General features: G+C 37.1%; 1 protein-coding gene and 1 long non-coding RNA gene across 4 annotated transcripts in view; both read right to left on the reverse strand.

Moving 5' to 3' along the window:
* LOC139129659 (uncharacterized) overlaps positions 1–23938 on the reverse strand; it is a 152134-nt gene that overhangs the window by 108701 nt on the left and 19495 nt on the right. The window contains exon 7 of one of the 3 annotated variants that reach the window (XR_011551637.1): positions 11016–12870. Coding sequence is in view for 1 of the 3 variants with exons in the window: in XM_070695332.1 (XP_070551433.1) it covers positions 12074–12870 (797 nt within the window). In the remaining 2 variants the exon portion in view is untranslated. Of the gene's footprint in view, positions 1–10282; positions 12871–23938 lie in introns of those variants that run through there. The other 2 variants (XR_011551636.1, XM_070695332.1) reach the window with 2 other exon arrangements.
* The window catches only part of LOC139129666 (uncharacterized), a 396232-nt gene that overhangs the window by 28706 nt on the left and 343588 nt on the right, over positions 1–23938 (reverse strand). The window lies entirely within an intron of this gene.

Genomic DNA, 23938 nt, shown 5'->3' on the forward strand with positions numbered 1-23938 from the left:
AAAATCAAAAAATGTTGCATTTTTTGTTATTTCAATATATAAATGTATTTTTTTCAGCGTAACACCTTAAAAATTACCACTTACGTTCTATCAACTCAAATTCAGTAGGAGGAACACATACGCTAAAACATATTCCATGTAAATGAGATTAATATGCATATTTATTACAAGTTCATCTTCGAACAACAGGTATCATCTGACATTCAAAGAGAGCTATTTTCTATTTAAGCTTAGCCTATATACTGGTAGCCAGTCCGATGTGTAATTGTCATTCATAGATTGATGTCGTACAACATCCACAGGATACCCCATCAACGTTTGTGATGTCAGTCACCGGTCCTTTGTCGCACTTTTTCGCATGCTCAGATGCCTACCTTCCTGTCAGTGTCTTGCTTGCGATCTCTGTGTTTGCTCAACTGGTTGTGGAACATATTCAAGTTCTGTATTGGAGTTGTAATTTGAAATTTGACTTCCGCCATCTGGTCGAGTTCAGTTTCAAGATCAGTGACAATTCCACTATTAGTGTCTAGAAAAACTGCTCAAGGGCTTTGTCGGTGTTAAACTGTGCCCGCATCACCATTTTTAAATACCCTCTGAAGAAAAACAACAACCGATCACACGATCCGTACAAATCACGGCCGAGAAATGACCGAATATGGCGGCATTTGTTTACAAATTTGGCGCGCATGCTCATTTAGGTTTGACCTCTACCTCGTATACTACGCTAGGCTTGAGGAAATAGTCAACAAACATGATGTAGATCAAACAAAGCCACGTATATCGAACGCATATAAACGCGTACGTTCTTGGCGCGTTTACGCGCCTCCCGCAGTCTGACCGTTGGCGCAGAATGCGCCCTCCCGCGGTGAAAGTGTTAAACCCAGGGCAGCTTCGACGGTTTCAGTATTGTTTTCTCCAAGGCAATGTTGACTGCTTTTTTGATCTTATCACACATAAACCAAAATGGAATCCGTCTCCAGTTTCTTTCTATTCACTCACACACGTGATGAAATTTGATTATTTGTTGTAAATAAAGGAACTCTATGTTTGTACTTTTTCAAGTCTCTAGGTCTCTGTCATTCCGGTGCTGAGTAATGCTGACCGTAACCTTGATAGACACCTCGACCCATCTTCAGATTTCACGGCGATGAATTAACTCATAATGAACAAATAACACTTGATACTGACATCTTGCTCTGCCACCAGGAATCGCACGGCACTTTGTTTTGCATACGTCCGTTTGAGATTTTGAAAATAACTGATATTTTAAAAAAGAATTCTAAGTTACCTTAAAAAGATGGACAATTATCGAATTCACAAAATACGCTGTCTGCAATTTTGAAATTTCGAGAATCCTCTGGTAAAATGGCGACCTAGTGACGTCATATAAACAAAATTAAAATGTAGTACTTATGAGATTACCATAGACAGACGGATGTTTAAGTAAATGCTTATTTCGTTTACATCAAGAAATCGTGTGTTTATCTTCCCATTACGTAGACAAACAACAATACTATGTGTCTCCCAAACCTGAGGTGTGATCGCTTTTTTTTAAAAAATAATATGTATTTTATGAAATGAAATGAAAATGATAGGAGCCGTATTCTCCACTCAGACGAAAATTCAAGACAAAGTTACTTTAAAGAAAACAAATAAATATTAAAGCTGCAAGCAGCATTGGCGGGGCCCAAGCGGTTGCCATGGTTGAAAGTACTTGCATTGATGATACAATGTGCAAATTTTGAACTTCCATGTGTTTCATGTGTAGAGAAATCTTTAGACTAGTTGTTAACACATGTGAAAATACATTTATAAGCTCACGCATCTCAATTCCCATGTGAAATGATTGTGAAAAGTATGCTTGACAGAGAGAGCGAACAAGCATTTTAAGTACAATTGATGTAGAGCATCATAGCTCATTCTGGAAATTTACCATGTGTCCTATGTGTTGACAAATCCTTTGACTAGTTGTTATAAGTGAAAATTTCCTGTCAAGATCATTTTTCTCATTTCCCATTTACATGATTTTGAAAAGTGTGTCATAGACAAACGGGAAATAGCATTACAATAAATTTCCACTGATTGTGTGGTCACTTGTCAGCCATACAGACTGATGTGATGACAAGAAAAATAAAAATTTTGTCTGTCATCCTCGTGCCCGTCAATTCAGATCCGCCGCGTCAGCCTTTATTCTGCTCATGGGGAAATAATTAAAAAAACAAATAAACACAAAAAACTCGGCGATAGTATATGTATAAAACAGAAGCTTAAAAAAATATTTGACACTTATATTCCATTCAGAACTGTACTCATATGTAACTCTTATATTGCGCTGTCAAACTGTGCAAATGCTGCGCTTAAGTTAATCAAAGAACTGTTGTTATACACAAATAATTAAGCAACACTGCTGTGCAGTCTGCGTGCATTCCTATGATGTTGTCATGTTTAACTCCGTGTTGTTGATTGAAGAATAAAAAAAAATTACAGTAACAAATTCCTGCCTCACCACATCATTTATGTCTAGGCGAACCAGCATTTTAAGCCAAATTGATGTATACCATCCTAGCTCATTCTGTAAATTTAATATGTGTCCTATGTGTTGATATATCCTTGAACTAGTTGTTATACATGAAAATTTCGTGTCAAAGATCATTTTCCCCATTTCCCATTTACATGACTTTAAAAAGTGTGTGTCATAGACAAATGGGAAATAGTATTACAATAAAAGTCCATTATATGTGTGGTCACTTGTCAGCCATACAGACTGATGTGATGACAAGAAAAATAAAGTTTTTTTTCTTCCTCTGCGTCCTATTTTCTGCTAATGAGGAAATACATGAAAAAACCTGCAAAAAATACATCACGATAGTGCATGTATAAAACAGAACCGTACAAATAATTGACACTAACATTCAGATCAGAACTGTATACATATTTCACTCTTATATTACTCTGTGAAAACTGTGCAAATGCTGCACTTAAACCGCTGAACTGTTGCTGTACAAAAATAATAAAGCAACACTGCTGTACATTTGTCTCTGCGTGCATCATGATGTTGTTATTTTTTCCTGCGTTGTTGATTGAAGAATGAAAAAAGAAACCCGCGTCACCACATAATTTTTGAAATATGTCTAGAATAAGAAAGAAACGTTTTATTTTTCTTGCGTAGTACTAGTTGTTTTAATGACCTGTACACTATGACTTTCAAAATGTTGGGTAGAACAAAGGGTGTTCTTCAAAACATGAAAATTCCAAATATTAAAATGCAAAAGTTACTGGCAATAACAAAGTATGGAGTTGTTACTCAGGAAACAAATGCTAAACATCGTGGTAAAAAGTTGAAACTACTGTCTCTTTTGTAAGATTACAAGTTTTGCAGTAAGAAGAGTGGGTAGCTGAACAAATCATAACAGCCTTGAGTACGAATCCTCCTTTTTAAGTGTCAAATAATACTAGTCCTGAGGCAAAAGTTAGGCGTATGCGATGCAGCTATATTTAATAGTTACAAACCTGTAATCGCTATCAATGCTGTACTGCACATATCGCTATAGACAACGGCACGAAACCTGCTTCTGCATACCAGTTTTTCAAACGAATTAGATATCCATTCTCATAGCAGTTCAAAAGTAAAATACTCTTAGACTTGAGAAATGTGTGCATTATAGACTTTCGATAAATTTGCTTTACGCTTGAATTTAGCATGGAGCTTTGGTAGCTCTATGAATTTAACAAGCGATGCTCGGACACTGGCAGCGCACAGCGCATCGATGACACTTGGGTCAGGGGTCATCATCAAAAACGTCAGTGCCTATTCACGGCCAGCTTGATATGAATCATGCCACGGATCGCGAAAATCACGGATCATATATCCAAATGTTCATGTCTAATACGTAAAGAGAACCCGAAAATATAAAACACATAATGATTTGATATGGAGAAACATCATTTTGTTTCACTGACGGTCAAGTTAAATGCTCAAATATCGCGACAAGACTTGCACATTTGCACAATATGAATGCGGAAGTACGTCGACTGTACTCTGCGGCCTTCTCTGAAAATCTGTTTACAATATCACGTCACAATACACTGAAAATTCTTGCGAATTCATCTTTAAGGAAGCCAATTCACACAAGTTCCTAACGTCAGTACAGATATTTTCTTGTTGGCAGCAATACACCACCAACATTTTCGCCGTTCAGGAGTGCCTTACTCGCTCTACGTCTACGTTGAAAAAAAGCCGTATGCTTTTAACCATGCCGTTCCTAACTTTGCAAATTCCAGTCGACTTTCCTACTCTGATCATAATCTTTCTTTCCATTTCATAGCTTTACTTGCGCTTACAACCTGTGTTAGGGGTGGTTTCTCCCCAATATTGGTGGAGCTGCCTAAAGTCAAAAACGAAAGTTTGCCGTTTTTGCTTAGTTTCACCGTCACTACGATCCTTCAGTGTTGATGATGACACTCACAGGCGTGCTGTTTGCATGGCAGGGCTGTGTGTTACCGGCGTTATACGGCCTCCCACCACATCGTATAACGCCGGTAACACACAGCCCTGTCATGCAGAGCTAGGTATTTGTATAAGTGTAGTTTATGCTATGTTCTGACGTTCTATGGAAGAGAACGTCGGAACGTAGATAAACGATACTTATACAAACTACCAAGTAAACAGCACGCCTGTGACGACGTTGTACTGCACAGTGCACGGAGCAATCTGTAGGTACATTGTGCGAAGTTGTCCAAACCCAAAACTTAGTAACATCTTAGTCAAATAGTCATGGTAAACATGGGTACTTTTGGTTTGTTAGCTATTTCGTAACAATTTTATTCATTACTGTATGTGTTACAAATACGATCTTCTGACGCATAAGGTCGGGGATGCACAGAGATAAAGTATTACTTCTCAAGTTGAATGCAGGACAGCGCGTGGACAGACAAAGTGATGACGTCATCTGCAATTTTCGATCCGCAAGTTTGGATAATATTTGCCTAAATCTTCTCGGCAAACGCTACTTTTTTCTCGCATTTGCGATTTTGCGAGCAGGCAGCGGAAACACTGCCTGCGTCATTGCGAACAAAGGAAGGCCACAACGCACCTTATTTTCAAGCAGGCGATTTATGTTTGTTTTTCAGATTTCGTCCATTGAAAATCCTACCAGCACGCGAACGGCAAACAAAGAATTTATTGTATGGCACCTAATGTAGAGTGTTTGGATAACATACACAAGAACGTTCTAAATTACTCATGGAGTTGATCGTTGAAACTGAATAGTGACAGTAGTGGTACTTGGAGCAAAAGTTTCTAGCATTGTTGTTTCTGAACGTTGGTGTCACTCAAGTCCACATGCTTAAATATTCAAACCTTGGAATTGAGGAAGTGCATATTTACTGAGTGTTCCAACTGTAATAAGCTGCGCAAACAAACATTCTGAACAGCTACACTAACAACTGATATGGTCGCACCTAATTAGACCTATAGAACAATGGCAAGAGCGTCCAGCTCTGATTAACCATTTTACCTGCAGGCTGTGAGTGACGATTTTGCAGTTCCCGGCATTGAGTCGATAGCCTGTTATTTCAGCAACAGTGACGCAATACATTTTTCTACAAGTATTTTACTTCTCACTTTCCGATTTCAAAATGTTTATGACAAACAGCCTATAATGTTTATCATACCCTTACTTCATAATATTGACATTTTAGTTTCAATTAGATCTCAACGTCACCACGAACTTCATTACACAAGGTGTTGTTTTAATCGATGTGTATCAGCAATTTTGATGTGGTCTTGTTTACATTTTTAATCAGCTACATGCTCTCAGTTACACAACACACCAGGGCCACTCCATGCATGTCAGATAGAGAAACATAAAAAAATCACCACACCTTGCAATGTCATATATCTTACTTTTTTATTCGTGATGAACAAGTGAGCGTGCATTCAGACACCTACATACAAAATTACCCGAATAGCTTCATTTATGATCCTTGACACTCACAAAACAGCTGTGTGTAGACCCCAGTAATTGTGGCAGGACCTTGTCCCGCTCTATTTCAGTCAATCACAGCAGTCGGCCACCCCTAAAGTTAGTGGCACGCTCTTCTAAGTACTTCCGTGGCAGTATACTTGACAACGTCATCCTGGCGTACAAAACCTGGGCGCTGAAGTTACTATACACAATGGGCCGAGATTAGGGTTCGTGCGACTGCTAGTTGAATTTGACAGCGGGATTGCAGTCTGTTGTTCCGTCTTTGACTCTCAGTGTACAATATAACATACATCACTGATCGATCTTCTGACTGACGAGGTTTTTAAACTGCTGCCTTCTGAACATTGGGGCGACTTAACCGATCCAAATACCTTTCGCAAACTTGAAAGTGCTCGCACTAAGAAGATATGAAGTAACATTTCAGTTAAATCTGTGTGTTGGTTTTTGAGAAGAAAATTTTTAAGGATTAAATTGCGATTTTCGCTATATCCACTACAGTGAACAAACCTCCTGACTGACCCAAATGCCTTTCGGAAATTAGAAAGAACTACCACTAGGGATTATGAGTGTAAAATTTTAGTTCAATCTGTGTATTGGTTCTGGAGGAAAATATTTTAAAAGATTAAATTATGAGTTTTGCAAAATCAAATATGGCGGCAAAACCATGTGACCTATCCGAATGCCTTTCACAAACCTGAAAGAGATATTACAATAGATGATACATGTAAAATTCGGTGTGTTGGTTCTAGAGAAGAAGATTTTTAAAGATGAAATTGCGATTTTCGCAAAATCCAATATGGCGGCCAAACCACGTGACCGATCAAAACGCCTTTCACAAACTTGAAAGTGATCACTGTAAGCATGACATGAGTAAAATTCCAGCTTAATCAGTGTTTTGGTTCTGGAGAAGAAGATTTTTAAAGATTAAATTACGATTTTTTGCACAATCCAATATGGCGGCCAAACCACGTGACCAATCAAAACGCTTTTCGCAAACTTGAAAGAGATCACACTGTAGATGACATTTATTAAATTTTAGTTCAATTGGTGAATTTGTTCTGGAGAAGAAGATTTTTAAAGATTAAATTGTGATTTCAAAAAATCCAATATGGCGGCCAAACCACGTGACCGATCGAAATGTCTTTTGCAAACTTAATAGAATCACTGTAAGGATGACATGAGTAAAATTTTAGCTTAATCGATGTTTCGGTTCTGGAGAAGAAGATTTTTAAAGATTAAATGACTATTTTAGAAAATCCAATATGGTGGCCAAGGTCACGTGACCGCATGCGATTTTATTTGCAAATTCTAGAGACCTTAGGTCATGCTTACTATACAAAAAATTTCAAATCGACTAGACCCCTAGGTCTTCTGGAGAAGCCATTTTTAGGTTTTTGGAAAATCCAATATGGCCACCAGGTCACGTGACCAATCAAATTTCAAGGGTCAGGTGCACGAGTACTAATTGATACCTACTAGCCCTGCAAATTTTAGAAGTTTTCGTTCAGCCGTTTTAGAGATCTAGGTCGACAAAGAATCGGCAGAAGAAGAAGAAAAAGAGGAAGAAGAGGAAGTAGTAGAACTTGAGCAATAACAATAGGGTCCCAGCCGGTCGGCTTGGGCCCCTAAGAAAGGATACAAGAGAATTAAATTCTGAGAGTAAAGAAAACGATTTGATAACATTATGTAAGAAAGGAAAGAGCAAACTTCCTGTATTTGGTTAAAAATAGTAAAGGGTGGCATCAATCCCATGAAGAATATTTTATATAACATTTCACATAGAGTGACTGCTTCTAATAGTTGATATTAGTATAGTGCAGCGCCCTCATAGACAGAGATGAGCAAGACTGGCGAGCCTTTCTATCTGAAGAACTCACCAATCGCATTTGTACATCGTCGATGGACGTCTCAGGTCTATTACTTTCTCATCGAACGGTTACATCAGTATTTGAATTTGATCAGGTTCAAGATCAGAGTGATAACGACACCCAAACCATACGTTCAACATAGTCCGCCGGTTTAGACTACAGATACGGCAATCCAGGGTGGCGCCCTCTTCATCCAATGCAAATACATGTAAATACTTCTACATTGGACACTGAAGGTAATATTTTAATCAGAGATGGTCCACTGTGCGTGATTTATCGATTTGAAGAAGCTGGGTTGTTAAATATGAAGAACGCCGGGCCAAGTTTTGTTGTGGTGATGTAACTGGTGATTTCACAACACTTTTTGTAGTCATACAAGATGCTTCGCTGTATCAGGTCGAATAAAACAGCTCTAGGTTATCTAGAAGCGTTTTGTGTTGAAATCAAAATTTGAAACATACAAGTACACTCTTTATGAAAAGCTATACACACATATCCGTTTTCGCTACATGTAGTTTTTGACCTTTGAACCCTTAATAAAATAGAGACTTGGAGAGTTTTTTCTTTACATTGTTAATTGACACTTTGGCCCTTCATTTCGTAGAATGGTAAAAGTTTACGACTGTGATTTGGAGAAAATCACCCGCCGCCAAATTACAAGCAAAATGGTAGAATTTGTACTTTGTAGTTTGAATTGTCCGGTGTTGACAGAGTTCATAAAGTCTGAAAAAGATTTTCAGTCTGCCGTGGCGGGTACAAGACAATAATGCCAAGACAATAACTGCCCCTTTGAGGATAATAAATGTCCAACCCTTCTTAGCTCTTTTATGTTGGTCTGTGATTCCCGTGTGAGTTATTTCAGTTAAACATTATGTAACACAGTGTCAACAAGGACCAGTTAGTTGTAGCTATGGTTGTTGTTGATTTTAACACATGGACACAAAAAATGTAATTTCTCTCAATTCGATAGTATAGAGAGAAATTGATGTCTTCGCGATACGTAAAATTTGATACTTGGCATTAATAAATAGTGTGTAGGCGTGGCTACGGAGCTAAAGCTGCCATTTGAATTAGCTAAAGCTGCCACCTTTCGCTGATCCATCATTAATGAATGAATGGAGTGGAACGTAACGTAGAATGGGAGTATGAGGAGACTTAAAGTTTATCAAATTCTCAGTGTGAATCTTGGTTTTGGATATGATGTAATATTGGCAAATATAAAATTTTCGGTGCTACAAAAATGATCCTTTCTGTTCCTTTAGTGTTAAATTTAATTCCCTTTTGTCTTTGGTTTTTGTGTCAATTCCACCATCACGCTTTAGAACATGCTTAACAATTCAACGAGAAATCTTTGCAGCTTTTGCTGTACGAATGGAAAGTACGGCGACACTTTAGCACGCCCTCTAGAGTTCTATGTACTCACCGTTATTGCTACTGCTCATCGATCCTGATACATCATATGGACAGCACTTTTTGCATCTAAAGCTGGATATATTCGCATTTGAGTTGATGTTAAAGTTGATCGAATGATTGAAAACAATTACCAAACTGATTAAATGAAAAATCTTTTAAGACACAATTTCTTTGCATTACTTTCACCTTAAACGTCATCAGTCATATCATTTTAATCAATATGAATGACCAATTTTGACAAAAATACATCTGACTGATGACAAAAGAAGTAAAAAGTCTGAAAATGGCTGGCATGTTGAGTTCATAATTCTTGGAATCACATGGAATTTTGATCCCTTTCAGACAGTAGCTCAGTGCCCCAAGGACAGTGCTCTTTCAATTGAACCTGTCTTACCATTCACAGCTTATTTTGAAAAGCAGTAAGCAGAGTGGCAATTTTTAAGCTTACAATTTTTCAAGTAAATCAAAAGTATAATTTTGCCATTCAATTCAACATGGAAGAAGTCTCAAATTGAACACAAATAGGCTTCGGCGATTCGGTTATAACTCATTCATAAATATCTGATAAAATATTCTCCGTATTTTATAAACCATTTTTACAAGTACGAGCTATAACTTTAATTTATGTTTTTCTTTTCTTTGTGGAGTCAATTTGTGTTCTGATTTTTTTGTTTTCCAAAAAATGGCAATATCGTTGAAAATATGGTTGTCAATTTACCGGCGACACATTGACATAGCAGAATTATTCGGGGTGGGGGAATGAAGGGTGGGCCGGGGTAGTCGGAACTGCGCCTGTGTGACCTTCTTATTTAAAAAAGAATGTATTTCATGTACGATATCTGGATGCATTACGTCAGCAAAGCTGCAACATACAGATTTTACGATTTACATTGTGACAAACATGTTTTAACTTTCATCAACTTGAATCGCCAACGTACCTTGGATACAGTTTTTACATTGGTCGTATGGGTTCCATACGACCTTTTACCGCAGTTCCCATGACCCCCCCCTCCAAAGAGTTACCAGAAACCGTGACCCATTCCAATATTTGTAGAAGGGAAGAAGTGGATGCCAGACTTTCGTTTCTGTGTCGCCAGTGAGATCGAAATAGGAACGCCAAGTATGTTATGAAGTAAATCAAAATATGGTTTGTAAGCGTATTTCCTACATGTGCATGCTTTGTTGAAGATAATGGTACGTCAGATGAACTCTAAAAACTACAAGGTCAAATACATCCGTAAAAAATAAAACAAGTCAATCAAAGGTTTGTTTCGCATTCATCAAAGTTTTATTTACAAGTACTCATACACAGAGCAACATATTGTTTGCTTGAAGATACAAATGTACATATTTGAGTGACTTTACATTAAAATATTCAACTTGTAAACTTTATTTGTTATTCAAGAAGGTAAATCAAAAATACTTGTATCACTTTTTGCGCCCATAATCGGTGCCTAAATTTCTTATTTCGACTTTAATGTACGCAAACAATATTTACAATGTTCTTTAATTTGATTATTTATTCTCATCAAGTTTTACCTGTATCAACCCCACGTTAGTTGCTTATTAACGTACATAGATAGTGAACATATCGAAAAGTCAGTCTGTTTTGCTCAGCAAAAACTAGTGAAGAAGTTATTGTTAATTGATAACGAAAAGAGTTACGCTTAACAGGGTCGTCTGCGGCAACCTACGCCAACTGTAAGAACACGTCCTAGTGAAGTCCGCTCAGTTGGAGCTCAGTCACTGAGTTCTGATAGCGTAATTGGTCATAGCGCCCCCTTGCGGCAGTATACAAAACTGATACCGGTCGGTTCATTTCCAACATGGCAGTCTGTCGGAATGACAGCGTTGTGTCCTCTTTGTGAAAATTCCAGTAAACTGCGGAAACCATTCCTGATTTCAAGAAATCCCAGGATTGTAAGAGTCGCTAAAGGTATCGGAATCACAAGGTACGTTTCTGCACACACATGTCTGTGAAAATTGTCAATTTTTTGACAAGTTTTACCAACACAATGCAACACTGTGTAAACGCATCGCACCTCTCTACGCCTACGGTGTGAGATCTGTCTTTGACAAATTTTTCTGAACTTCAAAAATGTTCAGATGTGAATCAGTTTTCCATAAAAGTTCAGTGTTTATTGGTAGATATGAATGAAAACTTATCTTATGATCCAAAATCTAGCTGAAATAATCAAAATTGTTCAAATTTCCAATGAAATTCAATCGCTACAGTCTGTCGGTTGCATTGTGTTGTGTAAAATTCGTCTGGAAAGTTGTAGATTTTCACCAGAAACATACCTGCAGACTTGACATGTTATATTGTCATGTCTGCTTCTATGTATGTTTCTGTACACTCATGCACACATCTGTGAAAGTCAAAAATTATTCTGACAAATATTTCACAATAAAATTGCAAAAGGCTGCTGTTAGAAAAATCAGAAAATACTCAATTTTCCATAAACATTGGGTGAATTGCAATCTGATTAAAATCAGATGTAGAGTACGGCGACGTCTATACTTACACGGTATTCTCTTGCTGTCACCTCTCAACAACAAGAGAATACTGCGTAAGTATGGACGTCGCCGTACTCTACATCTGATTTTAATCAGATTGGGTGAATTGGTCTGTCCAAGATGCCAAATTAATGTTTGATCCAAAAATATAAAATATGCAAAGTACCTTCAAAAATACACATTTACAGCCTGCCAGTTGCAATGAGTTGTGTAAAATTTGTCAGAAAATTTGTAGATTTTCACCAGAGATATCCCTGCAGAGTTGACATGATGTGGTGTCATGTCTGCTTATATGTACAGTAGTTTAACACAGCTATTCCACTGTGTTACAACTAATCTGTATGGATTATCCTTACACAGTGCAATGTAACAGGGATACTCTAACTGACCTTGACCTTTATAGCTGAGAAATTCACCATCACAATTGAAGTGAACCACTCTATGCCCACTCCAATCACAAACATATATGCCATCTTGTTGGTGATCAAAACACAAACCCACTGGTCCCTTTAAGTGTCCCTTGCCAATGTCTCTTATACTTTGCATCTGGTGATTCAAAACATGAACACATTTCCTGCCAGCATCTGATACAAAAATACATTTCTTATTCACAATCAGATCCAAGGGATCACTGACTTGTCCTTTTTCAGTTCTTGCAATGTGTTCACCAGATTTATTATATTTTCTCACATATCCTTTCCAGTCACCAATGAATATAAAACCATCAGGACTCAAGCAGATACCTCTTGGATCAATTCCTTCTTTGCGTCCAAAACAGTTTAAAATCTTGCTTTGTCCAGAACTCACCACAACTTGGCCATTCCCTCGGTCACTCATAAAGTATTGGTCATTGTCTTCATCCACTGTGACATTCCATGGAATAAATGACTTTGGGAATGCATGGAATTGTAAGATGAGATCACAGCAGAGTTTGATTGGATCAATAACCTGAACTCTATGATTGTCTCCATCACATATAACCCATTGACCGTTGTTCTTGATGTATATTCCTCTGGCCCAATTAAATTGTCCTGGCATTGATCCAGACCCAAACACTTCAAGGACACTCCCCTTGACCGGATAGCCTAGGGAAAACAAAAACATAAACAAAGGTCAAAGGTCAACTTGCAAACTACAATTTCTATGAAGTCAAACATTTTCTGATCTCACAAATTTTCACTGAATACAAACTTCCTTTGTTTACACAAACACATGGAACATTTAAAGGAACAAGTCCTTACATGTTTATGTAACTCACGCGTTTCCATGGCAACGTATTTGCATTTTATTGATGGAAATGTGATTTCAGTCCATAAGGTAAGTCATTGTATTGCTGATTAGCTCCTGTTTTACCAATGTTTGCCAGGTTGTAAATTGTTTTGATGTGTTTTGACCTCAATCACGAATACATGTTGATGTAACTCACATGTTTCCATGGCAACATATTTGCATTTCATTGATAATAATGTGATTTTCAGTCCATAAGGTAAGTCATTGTATTGCTGATTAGCTCATGTTTTATAGAGAGAGTTGCCATGTTGTAAATGGTTTTTTGTTGTATTTGACCTCAATCACAGATACATACAATGTGTTTTTTCATTTGTTTATTTGTTTCTTTGTTTGTTTACCGTAACTATGAACGCTACCAAATGTTTTTCAACATTCTCCTAAATTTTATTTCTGGTTTTGTGTTATCTGTTTCCCCAAGTTATCTCACTAAAATTTCCCTGATCTGCCAATCTGTCTCTCTCTCAACCTTTTTCACTAATCAGTTTTCAAATACTTGCAGTCACTGATTTGTTTGTGCCATAGTTTTATTTTGTTTTTTTGTTTTTTTTTCAAATTCTTGTCAGTATTTATCAAGCTTTGCACATTTTGCCCTAATGTGTACACATTTGTCAATTTCGTTTTGCAAATTTTGTTTTGTAAATTTTTGTCTTACTATCTGTGATCCTAAATTTACAGAAATAATCTGTGCTTCAAATGTTTGCTTGTTTTTGTTGTTTGTTGTCAGCCATTCTGAAATTTAGTTTTGTTTTCTATGTTCTGTCTTCTACCAGTTGTTTGTAACTTACTGTATAATTGTATTGTTGATTAGCTTATGTCTAAGCATAGTTGCCATGTTGTAAATTGTTTTGTTTTGACGTCAATCACAGATACATACAGTGCTTTCTGTTTGCTTTTGTTTTTAATTTGACAAATTTTTGTTTTAATATTTTTTCCCCAAATTTTATTCTTGATTGACCTTCTTTGAAATGCCTAGCTCGATTCACAAATTTATTTATGATATAGTTCTAGTTTGTTTTTGCTTTCAAGTGTTTGTCAAAATAAATAAGGCTTTTGGTATTTAAACCTAGTTTGTACATAGTTGTCAATAGTTTTTCAAATTTCGTTTAACATTTTCTGTTTCCTTTTGTCAATACTCTGTGACCCTAAATTTACAGAAATAATCTATGCTCTAAATTTATCTGTTTATGTTGGGGTTTTTTGTTGGCCATACGGAATTGTTTTTTTTTGTCGGCCATATTGAATTTAGTTTTGTTTTCTATCCTCTCAGGTGTAGTGTGTTTACAATACCAAGCATCTGTGTTATCGTATTTTTGTTGTTTTGATGTAGTCTCAGATAATTTCATTTTGTTTTCTTATTTGTTTGTTTGTGTGTTGGCCACTCTTAACTCTACAAACACTTTTTAATTCTTCTTGAAAAGTCTATTGTCCTTTTTCCTATTTGTTTTCTACAAACTCTCTCAGCCACATTTCCCTGTCCTTTGAATCCATCTTTGTTCTGTGTTTTGAATTGAAAATTAACTATTGCTTATTTATGTTATTGTTTTTAAAGTTTTTGTCATATTCATCAAACTTTCCTGCAATGTGTGCAAATTTGTAAAAATTTTGCAAATTATATTTTGTTCAGCATTTTGATTTTGATTTCTTCAATAATGTATTACCTTAAATTTTCCTTGCTTCAATGTTCACTCATTTGTTTGTTTGTTTGTTGTGTTGGCCATGCTGAAATATGTTTTTGTTTTAAACCTTCAGTGTCTGCCAGAGTATGTTCACAATCATTCACTGTATACCTTAATTCCAAGATTAACATTAACTTGTGTTACTGTTAGATGTTTTCACATTATCAGCTATTGTTCATCCTTTTGTACGTAATATTTATTTTTCTTGTTTGTTTGTTTGTTGCGTTGGCCATGCTGAAATATGTTTTTGTTTTAAACCTTCATTGTCTGCCAGAGTATGTTCACAATTGTGTATTCACTGTATACATCCATTCCTAGTTAACATTCACTTGTTGTTTTACTGTTAGATGTTTTCACATTATCAGCTATCGATATCCTTTTGTACGCAATATTTTATTTTTCTAACTCACCATAACTTATCTAATCATGATTCAATGTACTGTTGTGTCATCCTTGATGTTGGTTATGTACTGTGATAAATACATGTATTTTCAACATGATTTATTGATTTCAAAGGCCATATTAAAATAAATTTTGATCAAATCTAAACCAAAGTGAATCAGTTTTGTTATATTTCCTTTAATGTTGGTAACATTGATTCCTCAATATTGTTTATTTGTAATTTTGTGTAGGCCACACTCAAATTTTCTCTTGCTTGAATTTGAACATTTCGTTTTTCTTTAGTTTATAAATGTTTATAAAATTTTGAAAGTATTACAAGTCCATTGTTGTTGTATTTTTTTTAATTTTCCATTGGCCATTTAACCCTTTTCCTGCCAAGTCCATATTTCAGCACCAGGTCAAGATGGTTAAAATTAATGAAACACAACATATTCCATATGGTGTATTATAACATACTACTGTACATTTGAAGGCTGTTGAAACATAAATACTGTAAACTTGATTTTTTGGGACTAAAGATGCTATAACATACCAAGCCAAGCGGGTGAAAATACGTCATGTTTTGGCTCAATACCGCTTTGACTGACTTGGCTGATGGGGAAGTTATAGTCTTAATACTGTCTGGCAGGAAAAGGGTTTAAAGAATTCATTTTAAATTGAAACAATATTTGTTTATGATATAAGAGGTTCCACAGGTAGCTTTTATCTGGATATTGTGGAATGACTGACTATCATATCAAAATGTTGTGTGAATATTTTCTCATAATCTATAGTATTCCATATAGGTCTGCCTCAGGCTGTGTGACACTGTATCTTGCTGTAACGGTTATTATCATATACCCATGCCCATATTGCTACATCCTAGTGACGTTCAACGTAAAATATCAGCCGTGATATTTCACAGTAAACGTCGAGATATGCACGATGGACGTCATCAGTTTTAGAGTTTTCCAGAACTACATTAGCAGTTTGTTGGTAAACAACGTAAACAACAAAATGGCTGCCGCTCCCCGCCTGCGAAGCGATGTCGCCGACGTAAAAACTTGAAGGGCTTCGAGGAACACGGGTATTTCTGGTTGCAAAATACGGAAATATCACGTTGAGTCTTGAAATGTTTTCCCATGGTATTTTTTTGGTCAAGTTCTAGCAAACATTCTGCCGTTCGCACGGCGCCGGCACAGTGCACGGTCTCCACCGAACAGGTAGTGAGCGCGTGGCGTGACAGCGATGTCGCGCGCGCGACGACTGTTGACATGGTAACTCTAAAGGTAAACTAACAAAATGGCGTCCCCTCTCTGCGCGAGCTCCGTGCCGTACGACGATCGAAATCAGGATAGATTTAAAGCTGAGCAGTTTTTGATCGGTTACAGTTGTAATAGCATATTGCACCTTAAAATGTTCCTTCTGTATGACGATTTTTGTATCCCGGTGTCTTTCTTCTTGGGTTTCATTGAGATATGGACGATGTCGCGCGTGATGTTGACATCTTCGTCGTATACTTTATGAATGAAGCCTGTTCACATCAAGATTCTGATATTTATGCGCAAGGCGTAATAAAGTAAAGCCTCAAAATTAAAGGTTTTTCGTTCTATTAGTAAAATGCCCTAAAATTATGGGCATGGGTATATGATAAATCGGTTATTACCCAATATCGCCTGTTCCTTGTGTCGTATCAGCATTCGTGTCATTTGTGCTGCGTCAGACACTCGACTTCGTCTCGTGTCTGACGCAGCACAAATGACACTCATGCTGATACGACACAGGAACAGGCGATATTGGGTAATAACCTCTAACTATCTTATTCTATCTATCTACATGTCTTTCTTTAACACTTACTGTGTGCAAGGTATTTCTAGCACTGCAGCTCTCCTTCACACATTTCACACTCACTGAATACTGTAACTGTGTCATGTGATTTTTGGTACACTGGTTTTGTACAAGAGTGTTATTCATGCATTCTATTACCATGCCCTGTCGGTCACATTTTGATTAGTCGAGCTGAACCATGTGACCGACCACAAATACGCAATAATGGTTTGTTTATGTGCCCGTGAATATGAATAATATCGTAAACATCGTAACTTTTCAGCTAAAACATAAATTGTCATTTGTACAAAGATCATAATCAATCACAAAATAAAAGGGAACACTTGTTGGCCAAATTTAGACTCTTTTTTTGAAAAAATCTCCGCATTTGCAAAATTTTTACAGTGCACGCACTACTCACTGACAAGTTCTGGGGCCCTGCTGTCGTTCGCGTGGGAAGTTTTCATAAATTTTGACAGCTTTTAGGGTTCGTAGCAAATATAATGGAAATAACAGACTCCGCGCTGACCATATACGTTTATTTATGGGTGCAGGTGAGAGGAAAGCCAAAATTAAGGGGCTCGGCACGCCTCGTCCGTTAATTTGGCTTTCCTGTCACCCTTGCCCATAAATAAACGTTTATGGTCAGTGTGTCACCCGTTATTTCTATAATAAGGCGATAAATTGTTATGTTCCTTATCCAGTCCTCTTACAAATATTGTCAAAAACTGCCGTTGATAACATATTTTTATTTTTATCTCTGATTTTCTTTCCCACTCCAAACTTTTGCATTTTTGTTCTCAATCAAATTCCATGTTTCTGCTTGCAGAATGTAATATCAAACTAAATGATCTTAGTCATAATGTAAACCATGAATAGATTTTTTTTATCATGATCATCCTGACTCTAAATGCCTGGATTTTGGAATTCTTTCTGAATACTTCAAATTGTTGTGTTGTACAGCTTTCCATTAATATGTTGCATTTTAGTCAATTCTGTCACTTCACTGAAAAGTGATCATATGTAGAATATGATACGCAGAATAAGATAACTTGCATAAACAATGTAAACTTGTGGCTGAAATCATTCGTACATCTTTTTTTTTCCAAACCAACCCAGATTATCCTTACTTTTTACACAGGTTATTGAAGACAGCATTTTTGAAGACTACAACAGTGAAATCAGTGTGACTGACAGACTGGGAGATGATGTCACAAGTCCAACCACCATGGTGAAATAGCTTTGACACGTTAGATGACATTGAAGATGTCAGAGTTTATGAAGATATGAAGACATACACCAGACAATGAAGATGTCACCCATTCTACAGGTGACCTCCTCCCTGGTAGCTGTTGCCATGGTGAAGATGTCTTTGGGTTCAACTGAGCCTGAAATTTTATATCGTGTACATATTGTACACACAAACCAAACGGCCCTTTTCAGGGCCATCACATCCTCCAAAAAGAGAACTACCGTATACTTAAGTTGTGTATTTCTAATTTTTTTTTATTTCTTAATTTTCTCAATTTTCAGCCTAATTTCATTCATTATCTTTGTTTTGATTTTGCTTTCTTAATTATCAGATGTGCACCAACTGAAAACGGTAAGTTACAAGTTAGAATTTGTATCAGTACAGGGCTCAAAATAGTTGTGTGCAAACAATATCACAGCACTTGTCAGGTTTTGCGACATCATGTACCCCCTTCCTGATATATGATATGTACAATGTAGGTATGGAGTGTAGTTTGTCTGTTATATATCTATGGTTATCCATCTCATAATTGCACTCAACTTCCACCTTCTGTATTCTTGGACCACACGGCCATGTTTTTTCCATCTGTGTGTTAATTGTCTTTTCACCAGAGTTCATTTGCAGACTGCAGACCCAGGTAGACTGAAAGATTCAGTGGTATTGGTACTCTGCCAACTCCAACCCTAACCATGGATGAACATTTAGTGTACAAAGTCTCTGTGGTGAACTCAAACAAATGAAGTACCTTGCACAACTAACTCAACAGGCTTCTCAAAACACATCCTGAAATTTAGCTTAATTCTTGTGGTAACAAGGCTGCTAACATAGTAAGAAAGTATGTTATCACTGATCCAGTCAGGTTGACAATATGTAGGCTGTCATCTTACCCCTATATATTGTCAATAAATTTATAACCATACAATTTGATTGGTTCCAACAAGATTTGTTTGAGAACAGATATTCCATGTACTATACCTTCAGTTGTTGTAGGATTGGAGATATTGGAGCACCCATGCTGGACAGAATCTTTCAGTCCAAGTCACACATGAATTTGTATATCAAACGTGTCCAAACGTGTGTATGGCATGTGGACTCAACACTGTCAACTTGTCAAATCTTCAAAACTCATTTACAATTTGCCACTCAAAGTCAGCGTAAGGAGGATGATTTAGCATGTTCAGGTAAGTATCTTTTTCTTTTTTCTTTTTTATCAGTCCACCATCCCCATGGAACACTGAGGAGTAAAGTGCCTTGCTCAAGGACACAACACTGTGCTAGAGTCTCAAACTCACTGTCCTCCGACAATGAGTCCATTACTCTTAACCTACCAGGTCTTGAACCAGGCGCTCGAACTTACCATCTCTGATAGTGAGTCCGTTACCCTAACCACAGATCCACGGTGCCTCCCAAATCTAAATGTATGCTAGTTATTGTCAACATTCACAGTGTGTACGTCAGTCTTGTGATCAACCCCAAAGGCGTTATGTGGACCCGGGTAGTTTCTAAAAGTGTAGTTTATGCTATGTTCCGATGTTCTGATACGTAGCCTTAAGGCTATGTATCAGTACGTCGGAACGTAGCATAAACTCACAGCAGAAACTACACTTTTACAAACTACCCAGTCCACATAACGCTTCAGATCTACCCGTACACAAAGGTAAGATAGACCTATATAGTGCAGGGTTCAACCAGGTATCTCAAGTTCTGAAGTACACACAGTGATTAAGAGTATACTACAAACGGACACACGGACAAGATAGGATCAGTACTTTTACTTAAGTGAATAATTCCTTTTTGCTTTTGTTGTAAACAAAATATTGTATGTATAATATGAATGTTAGAAAGGACAATTCTTGTACACTACAATGTAAACCAAATTGTCAGTTTAAAGTTTAATATCATAATCATCAGTTATTTCATCTGCACTCATATTTAAAATGCAGTTGTAGCGTATCTAAACAGAAACTCATGAGTGACCAGATGGCATATTGGCATATCCATGAGCATATCTAAACAGAAACCTTTGTGTGACCAGATGAATATGAGTTGCTATAAGTCTGTTACCAATCATAAGCTATCGCTTGTTTTCGAAATTTATTGTCTTTATGTCAAAAATATAATACAGATTCTAAATACATATTGTGATCCAAAGTCACTTTTTTGTTTTTTTTCTCATTTTCAGACATTTCATGGTATGTTCTAAACTTGGCTTATGGATTGTGTATCGTTTCTAGATATTGGGTCTGGACTCTCAAATTCTTCAGACTGTTTTTTGCACTGAAAGTTAGATACAAGAAGTTTCAGACAAAGTTGGTGACAAATCAAGGTAAGGGAGATTTCATTATTGAAGAAGGGTAGGGGTGTTCAATGAATTTCTTTCAAAGTCCTGAAAATAACCTTAACACCTGGCCCCTGGCAAGAAGTCTGCATAAACAAACATCCCCCAAACCCAAAATTTTGAGTGAAAGCCCCGTAATTTATTTTATATTTTATGTTGACATGCATGATCAATTTCCAAGTGTTAATAAAATAGAGTTTGTAGTAGTATATTGACATTAATGGTACACACATTAATATTAGTGGAAAAGACTCCCCCTCTTGAAACCAGTTTAAATTGATGAAAAGTGACTAAGCAAAATAAACTAGCTTTACCATGCTGAACAATATAGTAGTCTAATAATTGGTTAAAACAACAGACGTTTCATTTATTAAGGTAATATGCACCTCAAAAGTGAAAGACTTACACTGGTTGGTCAATGCATACTCACTGGTTATCAGATCAGTGCATGTACACTGATTGGTCACATGCATGTACACTGATTGGTCCGTGCATGTGCACTGATCGGTCACATGCATGTGCACTGATTGGTCCGTGCATGTGCACTGATTGGTCCATGCATGTTCACTGATTGGTCAGTGCATGTACACTGATTGGTCAGTGCATGTACACTGATTGGTCACATGCATGTGCACTGATTGGTCCGTGCATGTGCACTGATTGGTCCATGCATGTGCACTGATTGGTCCGTGCATGTGCACTGATTGGTCCGTGCATGTTCACTGATTGGTCAGTACATGTATGTACACTGATTGGCCAGTACATGTGCACTGATTGGTCAGTACATGTGTGTACACTGATTGGTCAGCGCAAACTCACTGATTGGTCAGTGCATGTACACTGATTGGTCAGTGCATGTACACTGATTGGTCAGTGAATGTGCACTGATTGGTCCGTGCATGTACACTGATTGGTCAGTGCATGTACACTGATTGGTCCGTGCATGTTCACTGATTGGTCAGTACATGTATGTACACTGATTGGTCCGTGCATGTGCACTGATTGGTCTGTGCATGTGCTCTGATTGGTCCATGCATGTGCACTGATTGGTCCGTGCATGTTCACTGATTGGTCCATGCATGTACACTGATTGGTCTGTGCATGTTCACTGATTGGTCAGTACATGTATGTACACTGATTGGTCACCGTGCATGTGCACTGATTGGTCAGTACATGTGTGTACGTACACTGATTGGTCAGCGCAAACTCACTGATTGGTCAGTGCATGTACACTGATTTGTCAGTGCATGTTTACTGATTGGTCAGTGCATGTACTCTGATTGTTCAGTGCATGTACGCTGATTGGTCAGTGCATGTACACTGATTGGTCAGTGCATCCACTGGTCAGTCACTTCATGTACACTGATTGGTCAGCGCATGTACACAAATTGGTCAGTGCACATTCACTGATTGGTCGGGACATGTACACTGTTTGGTCAACACATGTAAGACGATTATTCAGTGCATGAACACTGTTTTGACAGTGCACTATCACTGAATGGTCAATACATATTTACTGATTGGTCAGTACATTTTCACTATATAATCACAGAATGGTCAGTGTATATTCCCTGATTTTGTTCACTGATTGGTTAATTTGTTTGTCACAGAAAAGGTTTAGTTCATACTACCGTATATCCTTGGATTGCTCATGTACAGTAATTGATCAGTGCAAGTTCACAGATTAGTCACTTCATGTTCACTGCATCACTGAATTGTCAGGGTACATTCCTGACAAGGGGCATTGAGCATTGAGCACACTTTATGTCAGGAGGGGAAATGGTCTCCTGCCACAATGGAACATCAACCCTTGTTGTTGCTTAGAAATATTTATTCCACATACCTCTCCCACATATCTTCCATACAATTTTTGTGATTTCATTCACAAATACTTGATATCCATGATAGGTATATATTAAACACAATACAGTATTACAAGAGGACATCTGTACCCTGGTATGATATATTGTATCGCTGATTTTGATGTACCAGGCTACCAGGTGTAGTACATGGGTGCATTGAAACAGTTGCCATCCATTACATACTTGGCCTTTGTATTTGATGGACTTTGCATCAAAATGTGTTCAATTACACTTGACCCTATCATTGGATCCTCTGATCAAAGTTCAATAATTTAGTTTCAAGGGAGGGGCGGTGTTGGAGCAAAAGCTTGAAGAATTAAGCTTTTTGTCAGACATTGAACTTTTTGACATATCGACCCTTAAAGGGACATGTTTGTGGTTTTAGGTGGAGATGAAATTGAAATAATTATATGTTTTGCAATAATTTAATTAGCATAATACATCAAAATATGATATGACCATTAAATACGATTGGAACTAATTTGGGAGAATTGAATCTTTATATTTTTCAAATTTCTCAAAAAGTTTGGGTGCCCTATAGCTGAATGTTGCAATATTACAAATTACTCATAAAAACAAGTGCATTGCTTAAAGAGAAAAGCAGATGAGCTTACATTTGTAAATTAAACTGACATTAATTCAGTATCCAATTATCCCAGGGCGATAATACTGAGATTCTAGGAACTTGTAGTTGTCACTCTACAGACTGTTTCATGCGCTAAGCAATCATCAGGAGCTGATGATGGCTTAGCGTGTGAAACAGTCTGTCCAATGACAACTACAAGTTCCTAGAATCTCAGTATATATATATATATATATATATATATATATATATATATATATATATATATATATATATATATATATATATATATATATATATATATATATAGATAGATAGATAGATAGATAGATAGATAGATAGATAGATGAGGTACAGCGTGTGCGAATGAAAGTTCGATTTGCTTTTATCAGGTTGATGAGTTGTGATGAGTTGTGATAATTTTATGTCAAACATCAAAGGTCGGCAGAGCGATCAAACATGGAATTTCATGAACAAACGGAACTTGTGGCTCACACTTTCACACTGTTGCAGTGTTTGAGACACAGTGTTCAACCCCAGTCTGTACTGGTACCTTCAGAAACCTCCCAGCTATTGTTCCTATGCTAGTGCAGAGTTTGAGAAAGTTGTAACTCATTTCAGTGGTAGAATAGATAGAGAAAGGGCCACAGATAGTTTCACTGAGTTTAAGTATCTGTTGCATTGCCATAGGGCCCTTTCTTTCCAGCAATTTTGTAGATTGTTAATGTGTCAGTACAAGGAAGATGATACAGATTTTTGTACTCCAGCTGCAATTGCTGTTGTAATACCATTATCCAGTGTTCCCTGTGAGAGAGCTTTCTTTTGCCAGAATAGGATTAAGTCTGCATTAAGAAAGCGTCTACCATCAGCTCACTTGTCTAGACTTATGAAGATTTCACTTGAAGGTTAGATCAATTCAACATTTCAACTTTGTACAAGCTATT

The sequence above is a fragment of the Ptychodera flava genome, chromosome 3 (genome assembly GCF_041260155.1).
Source record: "Ptychodera flava strain L36383 chromosome 3, AS_Pfla_20210202, whole genome shotgun sequence".
Classification (NCBI taxonomy): Eukaryota; Metazoa; Hemichordata; class Enteropneusta; family Ptychoderidae; genus Ptychodera; species Ptychodera flava.